The sequence below is a fragment of the Liolophura sinensis genome, chromosome 8 (genome assembly GCF_032854445.1).
Source record: "Liolophura sinensis isolate JHLJ2023 chromosome 8, CUHK_Ljap_v2, whole genome shotgun sequence".
Classification (NCBI taxonomy): Eukaryota; Metazoa; Mollusca; class Polyplacophora; order Chitonida; family Chitonidae; genus Liolophura; species Liolophura sinensis.
Window position 1 is genome coordinate 29,237,460 of NC_088302.1, and position 23,577 is coordinate 29,261,036.

Genomic DNA, 23,577 nt, shown 5'->3' on the forward strand with positions numbered 1-23,577 from the left:
CTGACAATCGCATTATTACGAACATTAATGAATGTTCCTGGTTGCACAAATCTCTCCCGGATCTGACAAATTCAGGAACAATTTTCTGACTGGACGTAACTTTGGCAGAATTCTTCTTCATTTGTTACAATAATTTCATTACAAAAGTTGAAAGATCATATTTCCATACCCTTAAGTACAAATTCAAATCTGTAAAGTCTAAAACTATATTTTTTTTTCAAATCCCTGCATGATATTACTTTTGCAAATATCATATCACTGCTTCGAATTCAACATTATTTCCTAGTTTTAATTTTTTAAGGGCATGTTCTAAATTCACTCAAGGTAGGGTCCTTCACATTTAAAACACAGCATGCAGTTATATGCTGATGCCTTGACAATAGCTGAACATATGCTCGTGAACGGAAAAATTCGCAATTCATAACTGAACCAGGTTGTTAACGAGCGCAGCAAAGTGAAGAAGTTGTAAACATCCTGACCCTGTATCTCCGTGCTCATAAAACAACGCTAATGTATCAGGGAAAACTCAGGAGGCCAGGCAATCAATATTGAGTACGTGCGTCAAACTTGCCATCTTTCTCTAATCAGGTGACATAATCGGCAGTATAGGTTTAGCGCTATCATAGAACATATCTTACTGATGCTAACTCCTTTTGTGAAAGGAGTTAAAGGTGCTCAAACATTAAAAGTTCTAAGGTGGGCTTTACAGACCATATCTATCGAGTTAGGAACTCTGACGTCACAGGAAGTTTAAATGAATGTTGGAATAACTCTTTTTACTTATAAGTAAAAGATTACTGCAATAATGTTCCACAAAAATTCCATCCTTGAATCTGGTGAACATCAGGGAAGAAAGGTGATGTGATGTCAGAGTTCCTAGATACCGTCAGAATGGCTCATACAGCCCACAACAGTATTGAAATATCTGAATGCCTTTCAACACTTACTAAAGAAATCAGAAAAAATAAATGAAAGTATTTTTACTCATAGTTTTCAGTTGCCTGTGTGATGAACCTTACTTCATACTTTAGGTTTCTTTTACTTAAATGTCAGCAATTACAATTTAGAAATAAAAAAAAATTACTTTTTGGACATTTTCAATGTATTAAACTTGCTCTTACAGTAATGTTGGAACTTGGTTTGTCCTTATAAGCAAGGAAAAGGAGAAAAAGATTTGCTGTTGTTTCATGGTTTTGTAATTTTACAACTATAACATCTGACAGAAATCATTGGGAACCTAAACAAAGCCAGAGATGAGTTAGCTGATATGAAGGTCATGCATCAATGTATTATAGCTGAAAATCTCATGGGTAAATAACACAGTACAGCTTCTCCCTGGGCCAACCAAATGGCTAGAATTCACATCCACTGTTACTATATATATATATATACATGCAAACAAGCAGAGTCATGGTGTTATAGTGCTAGAACGCTCTGTCATTCATGAGCATTGTAGACTACACCAGAGAATTTAAAGTACACTTCTGTCCTGAGAGGTATAAACTGTACTGTGGCTGCAATAAGGTAGCATCGATAAAACTAGGTACCATGATAATCAACATCACTGGAAGCTCTCATGAATGAAATGTTCAGGCAACAATGATCGAGTGAAATCGCAGCGAGATAGGACATCCTAGACCAAAACAATCTGAGATACATCCAACACAAACGGCAATCATATACATGTACACAGCATTCAATACATTGTTACATTTCATAAATTCATTTGTTTTATTGGTGTTTTATGCCGAACTCAGGAGTATTTCACTTATATGACGGCAGCCAGCATTATATGGTGGGAGGAAAACCCATGACCATCCACAGGTTTCTGCGGACCTTCCCATGTACCGCCAGAGAGGACATTTTCATATAAGAAGTATTGTTTAAGATTGTGAATATACAATTGATCTCCATAATTCATGCAATTCATTGAACATTGCTGAAAATAAAAGGCAGGGAGTCTAATACATCCAAATTGGGAGGATTTAGAGTGAGTGAGTGAGTGAGTGAGTGAGTGCTTGGGGTTTATCGTCATACTCAACAATTTTTCAGTCATATGATGACGAAGGAATCCTTAGGGTGCATGTACGTGTAATGTGCCTCCTTGTTGCAGGACGGATTTCCACTGCTCTTTTATTTAGTGCTGCTTCACTGAGACGACTTACCGAAGGCATGTAAGCCGCCCTGCCTGAGCCATTATACTGATACGGGTCAACCAGTCATTGCACTATCCCCTTCATGCTGAACGCCAAGCGAGGAAGTCACAACTTCCTCTTTTAAAGTCTTAGGTATGACTCGATCAAGGATTGATCCTGGATCTACCGGTCCCGAGAAGGATTTAGACATTGTACATTTATACTGTTACAACTCTATTTGTTATAGTCTAATTTATTTATTTATTTATTTGATTGGTGTTTTATGCCACGGCGGCCAGCATTATGGTGAGTGGAAAAAAAGCACAGCCCAGGGGAAACCCATGACCATCCGCAGGTTGTTGACAGACCTTCCCACGTACGACCAGAGAGGAAGCCAGCATGAGCCAGACTTGAACTCACAGTGATCGGATTGGTGAGAGGCTCCTGGGTCATTACCCTGCACTAATTAGTTCCAGACATCTACATGTATACTAGATGGTCATTAATTAATATTACTGTAACATTAATACACTTTCATTTTTGTTGTTTCCCTCTACAAGATTTCAAATAAATTTATTCATGTAGGTAAAAAAAAAACAAATCTTAACTCTTGGATGGACAAGAGTGACTGACAAAATCCTTTGACAGAGGTATAAAATAAGTTACATTTATGTACATCAAACAAAATTAATGCAGACATCCAAAGAAAATTTCAAACGAAATCTTTGAAGTTTAGGCCTGTGTGGATATAGTTTACTACATAAAACTATCAAAACAATTGTTATTTATGTGAGAAAACAATTGAAATCAACTTTCTTTTATACATCATCCTATTTCTTCTAAAATTTGGGACAGCTGGTCTGCTCATTTTAGCCAATATATATGTAATTCTAGCAGGAAATTTAAGTTTCTTTTTTCTCACATGGTCAGACAATCTAATGAACAACATACTCATATCTTTACGTTTCCAAAAGGCTGGTAAAGAAATGTAATATTCTACTTTCAACACTACTAATATCTGTCCCAAATTTTAGAAGAAAATTCTTTCACTTTGCATTTTATTACGGATAAAGACTAGCAGTACTCATGGATAAATGAACTCTTTCAGTTTAATTTTGCAACTGCATGATACTAGATCTAGTTTATGGTTTGGTTTGATGCTTTATATTGTACCACCTCAAAATGCTTGACTCACTACACTAACAGTGATGTTTACATATCTGCAATTGCAACAAGGTATCCTGACCATGCCTTACCAAACCTCCGCAAGCAAGGCTACACCCTGCACCGATGCAGCATCAGCAATATTCACAAGTACAGTTTTATAGGTGAAGGGATAATGGTGTCAATTACTACTTGAATAAAAAATATATGGATTGACCATCCGTGACCAGAAAGCTCTCAATCTTCACTGTTTGACACACTGTTTTCTCATGTTTGTAAGGTGTCTACTCAAGCATAATTGTTTAAGGCATCATTCTGTGTACACTGATAAAATTATACTATTTGTGAAGCCCTGAAATTGGCCACCCAAACCAATGTAGCTTTGACTTCAAAATAAAAATGTGCATAAATTGCACTGAAAGTTTCTCTTTAATGCGACAAAACGTTCAAGAATTAGGGCAGATACATGCAGCACTGACAGATACATGTATGTTCTCACAAGCACCTCAGATAATTAATGGCTGTATAAGAACATCGCATCAATGCAAAATGGTAAATCCCTGATGAAAACAGGATAAAGCTTGATCCAGCCAGCCATCAGGCTTATGTCTACAAGCTTTGTACCTGACACAGAGAGTCAGAGAATAGACAGGTCGACAAGCTTCTAAATGAGCCGAGCTAGGACATCAATGGAGTCGGCATAATCCATAAAAGACCTTAATTCCTAGATGAAAAGAAGCTCAAGGGGGGTGTAATTGATAATCAATGTGGCAGTCAACAGCGCACATTGAACACATTGATTACACTTTTTTCAGCAGGTAAAGGTGATGCTTTGGAACCTCACCTGAAGCCGGAGACAATGGCCACCCAGGTAATTTGAGAGGACAATGCTCTGGGCACATTCCAACTCTCTTACATTAAACACAACGATTGCAGTTAAAGCAAGAGGCAAAGAGAGAGTATGGCACCTAAGAATCAATAGTCGACGTTGAAAGCTTGGTAAAGAGCGCGAAATGGACATTAGTCCTGAGCCATCGATATGAAAGATGAGGTGAGAGATGGATGTTGGAGGGTACTACAAGAGCCAAGCCCTGACTGACACTAAGTAAATCAGGTAATTCACATTCAAGTGTACCAGAGATTACCAATGCATACACTGTAAGTCAGGGCGATTCATCAACTTAGGTATTCAAGCACAGGACTTTTGGCTGTGGATCGACCAATACAAGCGTATAGGTAACAATATACTTCAGGACTGCTATGACCATTTTCACATCTACAAATTATGAGGATTCAAAATGCAAAAATTCCAGGGGCTGATTCATAATCATTGATTCGCATACAGGAAACTGTTCAACCTGGATTGAAATTGCTTTATATGCCTACTGATTGGTGTATAGCGCCTCCCAGGTCCCTGTTGTGCAAACACAGTTTTTATTTTTGAATCCCAATGAATCGCACATAGATTCCTATCAAAACAGCTTAAGGCTTCCTTTGTTTCCCTGCATAATACTTGAGACTCACACATAGGCGTTCCTTCATGAATCAATACAAACACTGATCATATCTGAGTCCTAGAAATTCACATATACCTGCAATACAGGTGTAACTGACTGGCTAGACCCAGATTCACATACGGGTGTCCCTGACTGACTAAACCAAGATTCACATACGGGGGTCCCTGACGGACTAGACCAAGATTCATATACGGGTGTCCCTGGCTGACTAGACCAAGATTCATATACTGGTGTCCCTGACTGACTAGACTAAGATTCACATACGGGTGCAACTGACTGACCAAGATTCACATATCGGTGTCCCTGACTGACCAGACCAAGATTCACATATGGGGGTCCCTGACTGACTAGATCAAGATTCACATACGGGTGTAACTGACTGACTAGACCAAGATTCACATATCGGTGTCCCTCACTGACTAGACCAAGATTCACATATGGGGGTCCCCGACTGACTAGATCAAGACTCACATACGGGTGTAACTGACTGACTAGACCAAGATTCACATATCGGTGTCCCTGACTGACTAGACCAAGATTCACATATGGGTGTCCCTGACGGACTAGACCAAGATTCATATACGGGTGTCCCTGACTGACTAGACCAAGATTCATATACAGGTGTCCCTGACTGACTAGACCAAGATTCATATACGGGTGTCCCTGACTGACTAGACCAAGATTCACATATAGGTGTAACTGACTGACTAGACCAAGATTCACATATAGGTGTAACTGACTGACTAGACCAAGATTCACATACAGGTGTAACTGACAGACTAGACCAAGATTCACATACAGGTGCCCCCGACTGACAAGACTAAGATTCACATACATATGTCCCTGCAGTACAAACACTGCTTGGATTGAGAGCTGGAGATTCACATACATGTGTCCTTCTTGTACAAACACTGCTAGGATTGAGAGCTGGGGATTCACATACATGTGTCCCTGCAGAACACACACTGCTTGGATTGAGAGCTGGGGATTCACATAGATGTGTTCTTGTTGTACAAACACTGCTAGGATTGAGAGCTGGGGATTCACATACACATGTCTCTGCAGTACAAACACTGCTAGGATTGAGAGCTGGGGATTCACATACAAGTGTCCCTGCAGTACAAACACTGCTAGGATTGAGAGCTGGAGATTCACATACATGTGTCCTTCTTGTACAAACACTGCTAGGATTGAGTCCCATGGATCCCATACATATATCCCTACAGTACAAACACTGCTAGGATTGAGGGCTCCGAATTCACATACATGTGTCCTTGTTGTACAAACATTGCTAGGATTGAGAGCTGGGGATTCACATACATGTGACCCTGCAGTACAAACACTGTTTGGATTGATAGCTGGGGATTCACATACAAGTGTCCCTGCAATACAAACACTGCTGGGATTGAGAGCTGGGGATTCACATACATGTGTCCTTGTTGTACAAACACTGCTAGGATTGAGAGCTGGGGATTCACATGCATGTGTCTCTGCAGTACAAACACTGCTGGGATTGAGAGCTGGGGATTCACATGCATGTGTCCTCGTTGTACAAACACTGCAAGGATTGAGAGCTGGGGATTCACATACATATGTCCCTGCAGTACAAACACTGCTAGGATTGAGAGCTGGGGATTCACATACATGTGACCCTGCAGTACAAACACTGCTAGGATTGAGAGCTGGGGATTCACATACATGTGTCCCTGCAGAACAAACACTGCCAGGATTGAGAGCTTGGGATTCACATAAAGGAGAGCAGTCAACAGAAAATAATTAAGCCTCATAAATTAAAATTTAATGCAGGTGTTAACAGCCGAGTTGATACAATGTCTCTAAGGATTCACATGTACATATAGGATTGCATACTGGTGTCCAGTTACATGAGATTCATTCAGAATATACAAGAATGTGACCTGGAATTAATCTGTAAGCAGCTGGTTAAGGTTAATAACAAGTAAGTGTGGTGCAGGAATCTAGCAAATTTACACATAGGATATACTGGTATCAGAGGCAACATTAATGGGAGTCCCTAGTACTATTAGTAACTACTCTGGTCGCACATCATATGTATTTGTGAGCACAGAGCAGCTGTTTTGATAAGAAATTAATTGTGTACTGTTGTCATATTATTACATGTCACAAAAAATAATCTTGATCTCACCCTGATTATACTCAGACTGAAAACTGTTACAGTGCATTAAGAACACTGTAAAGATATACTGATACATGTTCCCTGAAACTGTTACATTGTCCATTTCATCCCACATTTGATCCCATGTTCCTACAGCCACACTTTCAATCTATCCTTCAAAAACTTGCCCATCTCCGCAAAAAACCCACAGTTTGGCAGCCTATACATTAAGGTGGCTGATATTCTACACACAGCCCATTAAGTATCATCAGCATATAACTGCTGTCCCTGAAGTACAATTACAGAACTAGAGCAAAGTAAATTAAAGTCCAGTTTCCCCATACACTTGTAGGACAATATATGGTAAATAGTCTAACACTTCCCTCATGACAATAGTTGCACATTTTGTCGATTCCTAGAGCTCTGTTTGACTTCAAAAGATATTTTTAGGTTTGTTTGGAAGGCTGGGTGGTATACTGTTGGAGAAAGAAAATTTATCTGCTTCAAAAAATTATTGCACTTTCTGGGGTGATACTTCAGCTAATTTACTGTAGTAGGACAGGAATGGTTTGAACTACATGTATTAACCACAGACCAAATTCCTTCCCAGGACATTGCTCCACAAATACAGATGGGACAGTGTAATTACATGTATGTATTACTGAGATTTGACATTTTGAGGCTAGCATAGCTCTAACACACATCTACATACTGCTGTATACACACGAATATATATATATATATATATATATATATATATATATATATATAATATATATCACCCCAGAAAGTGCCAAATGTATAGGCATACATTCTGCACAAGAACTTGCCAGGGTATTATGACACTCTGTGGTGCGTATGCACCCATCTGTAATCTAAGAATTGATGTACAATATTGCTCAGTGATATTTGGATACTGCCATACATATCTGTTCAAGTGAGAGGTCAAAGATATCATTATATTGTCTAGACTTGAAATTCATATTTTTCTCAGAAGCCTTTATAAATGGGGTCACTCCATAAAATCCATTTTCAAATAAAATTTCTACATAAACTTGCTCGATCTCACATATATACTCAGCAGAATATATATACACCATTGATGCAAGCTGTTACCTGAAAATGAAATAGTCAATTTTTATACTTCGTAGAGCTCTCCATAAATCATTTTCACATTACCATATGTCTTAAGATTTTATCTGTATAAGGCCAGACCAAAAAATTTACACATGTATAAAAAAAATAGTGTTCTTTTCTTTCCAAATTTTCTTTTCAAATGACTTGGTCGAATTAAACTCACAGCATCGTCTCCTCCACCGCCACCTTTACTGACCACCTCCTGCCCGAAAAGAGGTGATGGGAGGCGGGAGGAGGTAAGTGGAGGTGGCGCAGGTGGTGATGTGACAGGTTCATCTTGCTGGCTGCCACTGGTACAGCTCCCGTAGCTCTCCTCTCCATGCTGGAGGCCGCCGTCATAGCTGGCTCTCCTACGCCGCCGCTGTGGTCTCCACAAGTAGTAACACACCGTACCTTGACAGCACCCTTTGAACAGCCAGTCCATTTTCTCTACACTCCCACCAGTCACACCATCCTCAAGTTTTTAATTGACAAACGCAAGATAAATCAACACGGACACCAATCCATGTCATTTGGAGCACAGCAAGGTTACTCGCAGAAAATGTTACATCTTCATTAATTATGGATCACACGTGGTAAAAGTGTTTCCCTTTAGCAGCTCGACCGAGGCGCAGGGTACCATAACCAGCATCAGGATCAGGTTAAATTGGATTAGTCTTTCAGCACACTCGTCGCTAGACCATGCATCTCGTCCTGCCTCATCGTGCATCATCCATGTCACAGTACTCTTACTATCTCCCACTGATCAGGTATTGCAATACCATGTCCACGAATTAAGCTGTCAACAATAAAAGTCCAGCCCTTTGTACGTTCAATAAACGTCCCATGCACCAACTGAAGTTGTATAAAGACCTGTAAAGCTCTGGTACACAGGCATACACACACATATATATGTCTCGAAGAGCTAGCTGTGCTGGCTTACCAGAGCCACACTGGTATAGGTCACCGCTTGCACTTTCAACTCTTATTCTGCTCAAGATCGTAACAACAGTAGAATGGACTAAGCTAACCTGCAAGGTCACAGGGATTTGATCAAAGCTTACAAGATTACAATAATATACATGTAGGTTGAACATGACCTTGTCCAATGGTATTTCACAGCTTATACAGGCTTAGGTGTGGTGTCAGACCCCATGCACACAGTCCCAACGGCGCCGTCTGCCCGGTCAGTCTAAAGCCTAGGACCTAGGCATATCCACCACCCTCAGGGGCTGTCAAATGTCCAGCTAAACTGCATGTGCAGTCGCAGTCCACCTGCTATAGGCAGGTCTCAGCCTTCTAAAATGTATGACAGAGGTTTTTCCAGGCATTTAAATTCATTGCAAATTTTCCTCACTGCAGCTACATGTAGTCCACCAGCCAGGTATGACCGAACCATCCCAAATATATCACACAGGTTTATATTTGTTGTAACCGTTCCTATATGCAGGGAGTTCATCAGTTAAGTTAATTTCCAGCCCTCTCAAATATATCACAGAGGTTTTTCCAGGCATTTAAATTTGTTGTTACCTTTCCTAATTGCAGGGAGTCCCACCTGATATGTTCATTTCCAGTCCCTCTCAAATATATCACAGAGGTTTTTCCAGGCATTTAAATTTGTTGTCACCTTTCCTAATTGCAGGGAGTCCCACCAGATATGTTCCTTTCCAGTCCCTCTCAAATATATCACAAAGGTTTTTCCAAGCACTAAAATTCCTTGCAACCTTTCCTAAATGCAGCTAGTTCACTAGTTAGATATGCCCTAGCCCTCTAAAATACATCATAGAGAGGCATTTAAATTTGCTGTACAACTTTTCTTGACTGCTCAGTACCCTGAACCATGCTTGCTTGCCAGCTGCACAGGTGCCTATACCAATACAGTGAGTCAATCAGAACTAGCTAGGATATATACATGCATTTACACCTAGCCATATAGACTCGCTGAACCATGGACATGCAGGCTAATTACATCTGCAGGAGAATTACCGTGGTCACCACACAGTGGTTGCTGGAACACACTCACTGCACCAGCGAATACAAGAACTTGGCTCTAGCTGACACCTCCTAACTCCCAATCCAAAGGTGTTCCATCTCTGTCCGACGATCCACATAGAATATTTAGCTGACAAGCAGCTTGCAGCGTCCATTGCCACCTAGTAGATTCCTAGAATCTAATCTTCACTCCAACAGCTTGGTCTCATCAGCCCAAAGCATTATATATGGGTACTTCAGATTATCTCTGTTACAGACTATATACACTGCCTAGCTATTCAACCACCATAATAACAAGATCCTTCTAATCAATTTATCTATTTTTTGCCGTATACAGACTCCAGCATGGTATTCACTGATTGGAGACCTAACTTTGTCCCTTTTGCTCTCAGCCATCAACATATCAAACCGTGATCCAAATACAAACTCTGACAGAAAACTCCACACAAAAACTTGACAGTCTAATAATTAATAGGAGTTCTATTGAGATAGATTTCCTGAATAATAAATTATGGTTAAAAGCCATTCACTATTTGCGAGAGGACCTACCTTTTGTGCTACAGCGAATGAAACTGTGGGCTGAATATTTCATGAATTAACAAGCCGGGAAAGGATGCTGTTGCCTGGAAGCAAAACACTCTTATATCACTGCATACTTTTCCTCATTTTCCCATCAGAACACATTTACTAAGAGTGCCAGCCAATGTTAATCCTATCTTCAGATAATGTCATTATACATGCATGTTTGGAGTATAAGAGGTCTTGGGTGTGTGTACACTGAAAATGGGGGTCGAGAACACTAATACAGAACGCCAACGAGATCGAAGCGCTCTGGGCTAGTCATACAATTCTGCAAACCTTTGCAGCTGTGGGATGAGGACAGAATGCAAGAGCCATATCTTTCCATGCAGCTTAAATTTTAATACACAGATACTAAGTTACCTCTTCCTGTAATCTAAAATGTCCACATGTAAATGTAGGAATTCCATATAGCTTTCTGTCAGGTGTGCTTAAAATAGCTTAATGTACTCTGGCATCAAATCCCCTACAACAGTCAGTCAGACTTGTTCAGCCTTTCTGATGTACTCTCACATCAAATTCCCTATAACTGTCAGTCAGACTTGTTCAGCCTTTCTGATGTACTCTCACATCAAATTCCCTATAACTGTCAGTCAGTCTTGGTCAGCCTTTCTGATATACTCTTACATCAAATTCCCTATAACAGTCAGTCAGACTTGTTCAGCCTTTCTGATGTACTCTCACATTAAATTCCCTATAACCGTCAGTCAGACTTGTTCAGCCTTTCCAATGTACTCTCACATCAAATTCCCTATAACTGTCAGTCAGACTTGTTCAGCCTTTTTGGCCTACTCTGATATGACATTCGCTAAAGCTGTCAGACCTGTTACATCAAATTCCCTACAGCTGTCAGACCTGTTTAGCTCTCCTGGTGTACTCTCACATCAACAATATCCCTACATCTGTCAGTCAGACTTGTTCAGCCTTTCTGATGTACTCTCACATCAAATTCCCTATAACTATCAGTCAGACTTGTTTAGCCTTTCTGTTGTACTCTCACATCAAGTTCCCTATAACTGTCAGACTTGTTTAGCCCTTTTGATGTACTCTGATATGACATTCGCTACAGCTGTCAGACCTGTTTAGCTCTCCTGGTGTACTCTCACATCAAATTCCCTATAGCTGTAATGTCAGACTTGTTCAGCCTTTCTGATGTCCTCTCACATGAAATTCCTTTTAGCTGTAAGTCAGACTTTGTATGTATTTTCCATTTAACAATGAAAAGAAAATAAAAACAACAAACACTCATTCGTATTTGCACAATGGCTGAGTAGAAAAGATGCTTCTAACTGTTGCATGGAAAATCAGTCAAAATTAATGGTTAACACAATTTATCTCATAAAGTCTGAGAGGCTATTGCTAGAATTCCACTGTATGTAGACATGAAACACCTATTATTAGAAGACAACTGACATATGGTAACAAGAGCTTAGGGGCCACAGGTGTAAACTACTCCTTGCTGGACAATGCAATAGTGGAGATTTACAGATGTATATACAGGGTTGCACATGCATGCTAGGTAAAGCTAATTTGAGGGGAGAACAACAACTTGGTCAGTTACATAAGCAGGATGACTGTGATAGCCGGCATTTGTTAAAATAATGCAAGTTTTAATGCTTAGATCGTCCTGTGTACAGCTACACATGTAGAGGTGATTTTTTTTTCAGGAATATAATTTTTAATTTGATTTGAAGGGGAAAACATAAAATTATAATTCATTTATGAAAATTATATATTATGCACAAATGTTTTAATTTTTTTCCTGCATGAGCCTCATTCACTGATAATAATATGCATGGAGTTACTGAAAACCTTTAGCAAATTCAATAACCTAAAAATATGCGCAAAATACATTACATAGCCATTTTATTGTTTATACACATACGTACAGAAATAAATAAATTTTGCTCATTTTTGTTTTTCTGCTTTTCTATCTACTCAAAAATGGTTAGAGTGGTATGCAAAACGTATGCATACACACACACACACACACATATATATATATATATATATATATATATATATATATATATATATACTTAACAATGAAAAAACAAACAAAAAAAAAACAAACAAACACTAACTCCTATTTGCACAATGGTTGAGTAGAACAGATGCTTCTAATGGTTGCATGGAAAATCAGTCAAAAATAACAGTTAACACAATTTATCTCTGATAAATTCTGAGAGGCTACTGCTAGAATTCCATCGTATGCCGACATGAAACACCTATTATTAGAAGATATATAAATACATGAAGTCATGAAACACCACAAATCCATGCAAAGAAAATAAGTCACATAACAATTCATGTCTGTATTATTTTCGCATAATATGCATTAAACCTCACAGGCATATGGCATAATAGCTTGATAAACTCTACGATAAATACATGGACGTTTCCGCCCCTAGAGCACTTCATGATTACCAGGCAATATGAGATATGCAGTAACAATATTTTACGCTGATACTGAAAGCAGAAGAGCTTGATCAATTTACATGAAATACAATATATGTATAGCAATAAAGTTTCATCTATACAATTTCACCAATAGGCCAATGGCCAGAATGAATATGCCTTAAATATGTACATGTATGTACATGGAAAAGCATGTGAACATCTGAGGATTACTGACCAAAATCTAGATTTCACCATTAGGCCAATGGCCAGAATGAATATGCCCTAAATATGTACATGTATGTACATGGAAAAGCATGTGAACATCTGAGGATTACTGACCACAATCTAGATTTCACCATCAGGCCAATGGCCAGAATGAATATGCCCTAAATATGTACATGTATGTACATGGAAAAGCATGTGAACATCTGAGGATTACTGACCACAATCTAGATTTCACCATTAGGCCAATGGCCAGAATGAAAATGCCCTGAACACATGCAAAAGCCATGCTATCAACACATGCAAAAGCCATGTTCTCAACACATGTAAAAGCCATGTTCTCAACACATGGAAAAGCACAGTGTGAATATCTTAAGATTACCATGGTCTAGATTTTACCTTTAACATGTTTAAGTCTGAACAGTCAGAAGGAAAATGCAGATGTAAAAGCAATGTGAACATCTGAAGATTACCACAGTCTAGATTTATTTGTTTCAGTTATATGTAAGATGTTTTACATTTTTACTCTGTAAGGCCTTATGATATCACAACAAATAAAGCTCATTGCTCATACCAAAGAAATAAAAGGAGCCCATTCCAAGCAAAAACAGTATATATGTTTACTTAAGTTAGAATTTTCAACATATAATGTTGTTTTGATAACTCTAAATAAGAACTCTTGTCAGTGGCACACTAAGGTCTATAGATTTTTTCCCCTGAGGAGGAGTGAGTGAGTGAGTGCTTGGGGTTTAATGTCGTACTCAGCAAGTTTTCAGTCATATGATGACAAAGGAATCCTTAGGATGTATGTAATGTGCCTCCTTGTTGCAGGACGGATTTCCACCGCTCTTTTATTTAGTGCTGCTTCACTGAGATGACTTACAGAAGGCAAGTAAGCCGCCCCGCCCGAGCTATTATACTGATACGGGTCAACCAGTCGTTGCACTATCCCCTTCATGCTACACACTAAGCGAGGAAGTTACAACTTCCTCTTTTAAAGTCTTAGGTGTGACTCCATCAAGGATTGATCCTGGATCCACCGGTCATATTTCAAAATACTGACTTAAGTCAAATCTGGCCTTATGGAATTGGCTCCAGTTTTCCCTGCTCTTTTCTTTCAATTCACACAATACGCTATTAAGTGTTTTTTTTTTTCACCCTATCCCAATCAGCACTGCTAGCATGCACAAACCCAGATTACCAAAGGTTTGTTTGTTCAGCACATGTACTTATTATATCATGAGGCAGATAATTCTTCATATCAGTGGGAGAACTTGTTGCAAAATCTATATAATGGGTCTAGATACCAGTAATACACCAGTAATTGGCTGTCACTATACAAGTGATATATTCACCCTATCAAAATGGCCTACACACTTGTATGTGTCACTTGTCACCCACAGTCTGATGATCAAAAAATACAGATGTCCGCGCAAGCCAAGAGAAAGCCCATTTCAAAAATCGAATGACTTTTTGTTTGAATGTATGCACTCTGAAACATGGCAATTGCCTGATGAACACCATTAGACATTAATGCCCAAAGCATGTTGTATGACAAATGAGAGACTCACTCTTCCTTACAGCAAATGATTACGTTATGAATTAATAGCTGGCAAACATATTTTTGTGTTAATTCATGATTTAATTCTCTGTAGACCGCATCACCATTTGCAAGTATGTAAAACATAAGAAATATGTATTGACAGGGATCCTCTATTGTGGAAAAAATTTCTGGTCTGCCAGCAATCTGCGGATGGTAGTGCATTTCCCCCGTGCTCTGTAGGGAACAGTACAGCATGGCGTAAACCAATGCCCTTCACTAGAGGTAAAACGTAACTGACAAACCTCCGGATGAAGCCACAGCATATGCAGCGCAAGCTGGTTTTGAACACGCAACCTCACCGATCAAAGACCTGAATAGCTGCAGGAATCAAACTATAGCGCTTTAACCATCTCAGACAGTAAGGGTCCCAGTTGCCATAATCAATAAATAAAGATAAATCATATCATATATATTTAATATATATAGTTTGCTTCGCACCTCGTAGTAGGCTAAAATTTTTCAAGGAGAATTAATATAAGAAGCCAGTACTTTAATGAGGGGTCAATGTCAAGAAATACATTTTAGTTGTATTTATTTATTTGAATGGTGTTTTATGTTGTGCTCAAGAACATTTCACTTTTACTGCGGCTGTCAGCAGTATGTTTGGAGGGAAATGGGCAGGGTCTTGGGGAAACCCATGACTATCCACAGGTTGTTGCAGACCTTCCGAGATAGTGCTGGAGAGGACATTTTAGTTATATAAACAAATCTCACAAAGGAACTCGTTCTATACTTCTGTCCATCACTGAATTATTTTGTTAACTGTAAATAAATATGATTTGAAGTACATGTAAGTTTAATGAGGAACACATATTTTATTGATAAAACTTCAACTACATGTAATGATAATTTTTCTGTGGTGGAAAGCAGAAAGCTATATGATACAATAAAGCAACTGCACACATCACATTCATGCTTGTTCAGGCTTGTTCACACAGACATGGCATATACACATTTCCATAGCTGGATTACACGCTTGTTCACACAGACATGACATATACACATTTTCATAGCTGGATTACAGGCTTGTTCACCCAGACATGACATATACACATTTTCATAGTTGGATTACAGGCTTGTTCACCCAGACATGACATATACACATTTTCATAGCTGGATTACAGGCTTGTTCACCCAGACATGACATATACACATTTTCATAGCTGGATTACAGGCTTGTTCACACAGACATGACATATACACATTTTCATAGCTGGATTACAGGCTTGTTCACACAGACATGACATATACACATTTTCATAGCTGGATTACAGGCTTGTTCACACAGACATGACATATACACATTTTCATTGCTGGATTATAGGCTTGTTCACACAGACATGACATATACACATTTTCATTGCTGGATTACAGGCTTGTTCACACAGACATGACATATACACATTTTCATAGCTGGATTACAGGCTTGTTCACCCAGACATGACATATACACATTTTCATAGCTGGATTACAGGCTTGTTCACCCAGACATGACATATACACATTTTCATAGCTGGATTACACGCTTGTTCACACAGACATGACATAAATACATTTCCACTGCTGTATAGAAATATTTGTAGGCTTAAACATTTTCCCTTTTGTATTTGAATACCAAATTCCCATACACGTACCTTTTCACTGCTATACTGAATTGTTCATATACATGCTCCTACATTTCCACTGCTGTATTTCACTGACAAATCAATACCCTCAGATCCTCATTTTTTCAATTATATTGTGCTCACAGAGATGTGCTAAAAATTTCAGATTCAATATTGACACCTCCATGGTTGCTTAACACGCTACTGAAAGCATTACCCATAAGATCCTGTCCAGACAATGCCGTGTTTGTCCAAGTTTCAGTCAGATACGTGTGCAATTAAAGCATTTCTGTATGTCCATATCAATGCACAAAGCGATGATGATATATCGCATGTAAATAACAAGACTTTTAACATCAAACCAAACCTAGTACTTTGAATAATCAACAGCTATTCTATTACAGTGAAACCAAATAAACATTCAATGGCAAAAAAAAAAAATTAAGCAAACACAACACTGAACAATGAAATAGCCTCCAGCTACAAAATGTTTAGGGTACTTTTGTTTTGTTTTTAAGCAGGAGGCGTGTCTGAAACAAGGATGCTCTTGCTGTTACCGTGATGGAGGCGTGTCTGAAACAAGGATGCTCTCGTTGTTACTTTGATGGAGGCATGTCTGAAACAAGGATGCTCTCGCCGTTACGATGATGGATACTATCAAAACAAGACTCGATAAATATCTGTGCACAAGTTCCTGGCACATAAACATGCCGCACTATCTATAACCAGGCTAAATATAAAGAACAGACATCTGCAGTCAGAAACCTCACATACATATTTAAACCATCAACACTGCATGGGTCAACCTGGAGGGTGCTGCAAGACAAGTTATTTATTTATTTGATTCACGATGTTTTACTGCTTACCCAAAATGTTTCACCTGCTCCGTGGTGAGTGCAAGACAAAGGGTCTTCGAAGAAAGTTAGACTGTCTGTATGATCTAGCAGTTGAAACATTTGGCCACAAACCACAATTCATGAAAATTTATTTACTTATAATCTAATTGTTTTTTTTTTATGCCGCACTTAAGAATATTTCATTTATGTGGTGGTGGACAGAATCAAGGTGGGAGGGAACTGGGTAGGAAATATTAGGGCATAGTCCTCAATTACAACATGTATGAGACAACATTTCAGGACTTGTGGCAAAATTTTAATACGCCCTTAATCATGTACCTACTGAAGAGCCCCGGGAATCATGCTTTTATTTTGTTACTTTGCGTTTGTAGGCTCTGACTTTGCTACAACTTCATGCGTAACAATTACATAAAGTACAAAATTACTTATCACTTATTAGATTTTTCACCTTCCCTACCATTTCCTCAGCCTTTTTGCTGGCAACTGCTGCAATCCCAAGAAATTGACCTTCATCATCGATGCTGTTCAAGTCATCCAGGCTGTAACTGTTACGTCCTAAAAATCCAGTCCCTCGTTCCTTCTTATGACTGACACCATCATCTTCGGGAATGCGCTGTAAACTTTCCAAGCTGGTTGTTGCAAGAAGTTTCTCTGAGCGTTCAGGCAATGGTGTTGCTGTTTTGACAGGAAACATAACTGGCTGCATTGAGAAGAGCAGGCCACCTGCTACCCCAGCACGCGGGTCTATCATTGTGCTGGGATCTTAACAATCGTCAACAATGACAAATCAGCACACCCGGAGAAATCTTTATACAAACTGTCCAATCCTGTCACTCTAAATAAGCCGGGACTGATCCGCAGAAACCGTCCAAACTCAACAAAGTATTGTCCATCGTTGTGCCATCAATATTTGTAGTTTCACGCGAGTCCATATGGTGTCATCTAGGGAGTACCACTTGTCCTAGTTGTCTCTGTCATACTGCAATACTGCTAGTCAACATCAGCCAGTAAATCTTTGGCAGGGCTGCTGGTATATAGGTTGACATCGGCCAACTGGTGCACAGATGTATGCTAACTCGTAATGCCGCTCTCTGACAGACCCATGTTCACTCAAGTTTTATCTCAGATGCAGACGGACCAGAGACCCAAGCATAATTATCGAAGTAATGATGGACAGCGGTGATTTATACTTGCCCAGGTATGTAGTGGACACTAAAACGCTGGTACTGTCAGACTTTACATCATTTGTGATCAAAAAAATGGGCATATAAAAAAACAAAAATACAGAAAAGACCCCTCTAATATCCATGGAGCAATTAGCCTCCTAGTTAAACTACCAGGAGTATGCTGTCTGGTGAACATGATGGAGCGGGCTTCGTTATTTACAGAATCAGACAAGTGGACAGACTGCTGCTTTCACCGACGACAAACCATGGTAATTACAGATTGCGTCAAGCCAATTCTCGTAAACTATATGGACAATTTGGAGGACCCTCTAACGCTAACAAGAGCTTTCACATCATAAAATGTTCCCCAATGGAGATGACAACATGGCACAAGACCTGACCAACTTCTCAAATTATATGGCAGCTTTTTAAATGTTCACAATTTAACAACCATTAACCTTCTGTTCAGTCAAAACTTATCATAATTTATAACATCTGATAGAACTAAGATGTGAAAATATTTCATATACTGCACCTCCATAATCGCTTGAAGGTGTTTAGGGCTGTTACATGTACTCCTAGTGTTGTGATTTAACATACTGAAACATGATTAAAATGTACTGAAACGTGTTTAAAATGTATTTTTACACTATGTCACACTGAATGTGTACTCAATGCTGAAGTGTACACGACTTTTTGACAAAGTAAAGTAAATTCACATGCAAATGTAAATAGTAAATTCCATGGTGATCCCGATCAATGCCAAATCCACGTATGACAAAAATGTAAACTTGTTGCATAGCCTAGTAACATTAAGTCTGAGACATGCGAGACGCTCTTCATGCCCGCCACAATGCCTGCGTGGAGTGGGGAGCTTATTAGCAGGCTTTCCCACGCAACCACATGAGATCTGCGGCCAGCTGTGACCTGCTGGGAAGGGGCTACAGTCACGACCTCACAGGTATAAGCCCACACATACAGCCATGTTTAGGCTCATCAATAAATGACAAACTGCCCAGATACAGTACACAGGCTGTGGCCTGCTAAACACACTATGTGCTCCGCTCACATAGCCTTAAGACAGTGCACTGATTGAGCATGGATTCCTACACGGCTGCACAACGCATGTAAGTTTTAGAAGTGAAAAATCACCATGTTTTTTTATTGGGGTGAAATGAAAGTAGTTCGAAGCATCTCTGCATTTGCTTGCTCTAAGATTTACAATCTGGCAAATCCATATGCATTAAAACTTGCAGTCACTCAACAAAAGAAAAATTTTTTTTCACACAAAAAGCTGTAGGCGAATTTATGTTTACACAGCCCTATAGCAGGATATGTGACGTTTTTATCAAAGTTTTAGCTTTAACATATGTATGTCAGAGGATATATAAAATTGTATATAGTCAAAGAGTAGAATCGATAGCTAGCACTTCAACATCTTGAACTACATGTATACACTGGAAAATGGTTCAAGCAAATATTGAGTGAGTGAGTGAGTGAGTGCTTGGGGTTTAACGTTGTACTCAACAATTTTTCAGTCATAACGATGAAGGAATCCTCAGAATGCATGTAATGTGCCTCCTTGTTGCAGGACGGATTTCCGCCGCTCTTTTATCTAGTGCTGCTTCGCTGACATGCTTTACCAAGGGCAAGTAAGCCGCCCAGCCCAAGCCATTATACTGATACAGGTCAACCAGTCGTTGCAGTATATCCTTCATGCTGAAGGCCAAGCAATGGAAGTTGTAACTTCCTTTTTTAAGGTCTTAGGTGTGACTTGACACAGGATTGACCCTGGATCTACCGCTGCCAAAGTGGACGCTCTACCAACTATGCTATCCGGCAGGTCAAAAGTTGTGAAGTACATGCTTGATGTACATGTACAAAATGTGCACCCGTATAAACTGTCTATAGTCACAGAAGTCTTTCAGAGCAAGACCCATATGCATTCTACAGTACAGTTCAGTGAAACTGTTACAAATTGTTACAGTGACATCAATGTCTCCTTCATTTTCACATATTATTTAAAATCAAAAGATTAGACTGATACTAGACATGTGAAGGAGCAGAGGTGATAACCGTTTCCGGCATTGTGATGACCCAAAATTGCAAAACAATGAATTATGTTTCTGTTCTGTCAGCATGCAGAGCACACACAGCTGGCCATGCATACACGCACAAATGGACTTTATTTATTTGAATGTTCCTTAACTCTGCACGCAAGAATTTTTCTCATACATTTGTTTAAGTCTGATTTCTACTGACAAGCACTGTTGCCTTGTAATCTTAATGAACGTTTGTGGGCTATGTGTGCAGGCAGAAGAAATAACAGTTCAAGATCAGAAAAAAAGTTCAATAAAACCACAGAAAATTATGACCTTTCCTGAAGCATTATGCAAAAAAGGCCACAGAAGAGAAAGGAAAACGCTAATATATTGACATCAATCATGATTGGACTGACTTTGGTTGTGCCATTCGCCATGTGCCTCGGGGTGATTGCGCATATGCCAGCCCTCACACACAGAACTTATTGCATAACACTTCTTTAATTTCCATAAATGTCTATTCTCTTAATTAGAATGGCAAAAAAACCTGAGACTGGAAGCCAATATTATTCTTATCACATTAACACTCACAAAAGGAAAAAAAAGGAGAGTGATTTACTAAAGTGCAAAATGTAAGATCTCACAATGTTTCATGCTGATAAGAAAAATTAAATGAACTGTCTCGTTTGTGTTCAAACTCTAATAAATCACATCTTACAAGGCAAGACAGCATGTGTATATCCATAGTATTAGTAACCAACAGGATGATAATCCTTGCCATGGATAATCCTTGTCATGTTTAAACAAGGTCCCATTAAAAGGATGAAAAAATTTACAACAAATCAAACAGTACATACATAGTAAGCCAAAAAAAAAAAGCCGATATGTTAACAGATGTATATCAACACGAAAACTCATGTCATGGAGGACTAATGTAAAAACTGACTTAACTTCTTCACCAGTACATCACACTGGAATGTTTTTTATCTGACTAGTACACGTTAAGGTCATGGTGTAGTGAATCAGAGATTTAAATAACACATTGCTGAATGTCTGAAGACTATGTCAGTAGTTTAAAACCTTCTCCATAAAACAAGGATGGGTACAAATTAACAGTCAGATCTTGTACAGGAACAAAAACTGTATTTCTTTCCCTTGTTAACCTTGGGCTTTCTAAAACTGACTATGTTTTTTTTAGTAAGTATCAATCTAGACGAAGGTAACACTGCTGCACAAAGAAATATGGACCTGAAAAGTATTTTTGCTGATCTATGAATATGCTCTAAAGCATAATGCATAAGCATAATTTGTTACATAATCCCCAACAAATCTGACCAATAAAGTATAATTTCATACATGCAACATGAAATTATAATTCACACGATTTTTGAAAACTGACAATGTTCAGGTTTGAGCACGTACAAACTTTTCAGAAATTAGACTTAGTAAATAGCCTGTTCAAGTCAGACCATATTCCTCCAATGTGCTGAAATACGCGCTATGTCTGTGTTCGAATTTCCTCATTCGATTTATGATGACAAGTCTTTTTCCTTTTTTTTTTTGTTGTTTTCCAAATGAAAATTAAATAGCTGCTTCGCTTACCTCGCTGAGCTGGGCGCAGACTTTGTTGAAGGCCTCTATCCAGCGTGCACGGGCGGGAGAGGGTAGGTCTGGGTTGGTCTGTATGTCGTATGGCTCCATAACACTGGGGTCACTACAGCTGTACTCCTGGGTACTCTGCCGGCTCACGTTGGACGAGGAGATGCGACTGTTATGGGGGCTGAAAGAATACAGGGGTGGATTTATGTCAGGGGTCTCCAATAACTGTAGCAGCATTTTGTCCACTGTAAATGTCAACAGTTCACTATGATAAAGCATCAGGTAGAACATGACCTTCTGTACATAGTGCATCAAACACACACGCACATGTCAGGATTATTACACACAGACAGTTAATGGGTGCTCCATTAAGTTAACGTATTAAGATTCCAAATACATTCAAATGGGCAGGGAGATTTAATTGATGGCAATACTGCTATCAATAATTAAATGAGTTGTCAGTTTGGGTCAAACCAAACCGTCATGACACCTGCAAACTAACATCTCACTAACAGATAGATTCAAGGAGCTGAACAATAATTTGATTAATATTATATGTACTGGTACGGCTACATGTATTCACCAGTATGAAACAGAAACTTTGACAAGGAATATACTTATTTATTTTTATGATTAGAGTGTTACGCCATACTCAAGTATATCGTTGTAGAGAACGCCTGAGTTGGACTTGAACTCACACCGACGGGTCTGCCAGCAACCTGCGGATGGTCGTGGGTTTTCCCCGGGCTCTGCCCGGTTTCCACCCACCATAATGCTGGCCGCCGTCGTATAAGTGAAATATTCTTGAGTACGGTGTAAAACACCAACAAAAAAAAAAAAAAAAAAAAAAACTCACACCGACTCCATTAGCAAGAATATCCTGAGTCATTGTGCTAAACCAATGGGCCATGGGGGCCCCAGATTAGGAAAATAGACTACATATAAATATAGAAACATGTGTAAGTACTGGCGTATAGTGAAACAGCACAAATACTAACCTGCACACTAACTACAAGACCAGGCAAATACTAGTATGTTTTCATTAACATTTCAGTGTAATCAGGGTTTTACCAACGATGAAAGAGTGACAGCTCACTTAGAAGGCTCATCATTATATTTACAGCAAAACTGTTCATTAGCACATTAGCATAAATGGTCATCGGTATGCCAAGAATACCCATTGCTATGCTCACCCATCTGTGCTAGTTTCATGTACAAGTGCTCACATTCACAGGTAACATTTATTTATTGATTGATTTGATGGGTGTTTTATGACATACTCAAAAAATATTTCCTTTACACCATGGCAGCCAGCATTATAGTGGGAAGATACTGGGTAGAGTCCAGAGGGAAACCCACGAGGTAGAGCCCAGGGGGAAACCCACGACCATCCGCAGGTTTACTCAGGTTTCATTGCATTGTGGAAGGTCTACTTGTCTCAAGCACT

At 39.1% G+C, this 23,577-nt stretch overlaps 1 protein-coding gene across 1 annotated transcript in view; it reads right to left on the reverse strand.

The window, feature by feature from the left end:
• The window catches only part of LOC135473391 (protein unc-13 homolog B-like), a 185,759-nt gene that overhangs the window by 67,936 nt on the left and 94,246 nt on the right, over window positions 1-23,577 (reverse strand). The window contains 1 exon segment of the mRNA XM_064753241.1: window positions 22,134-22,311. Within this exon segment, the coding sequence (XP_064609311.1) occupies window positions 22,134-22,311 (178 nt within the window).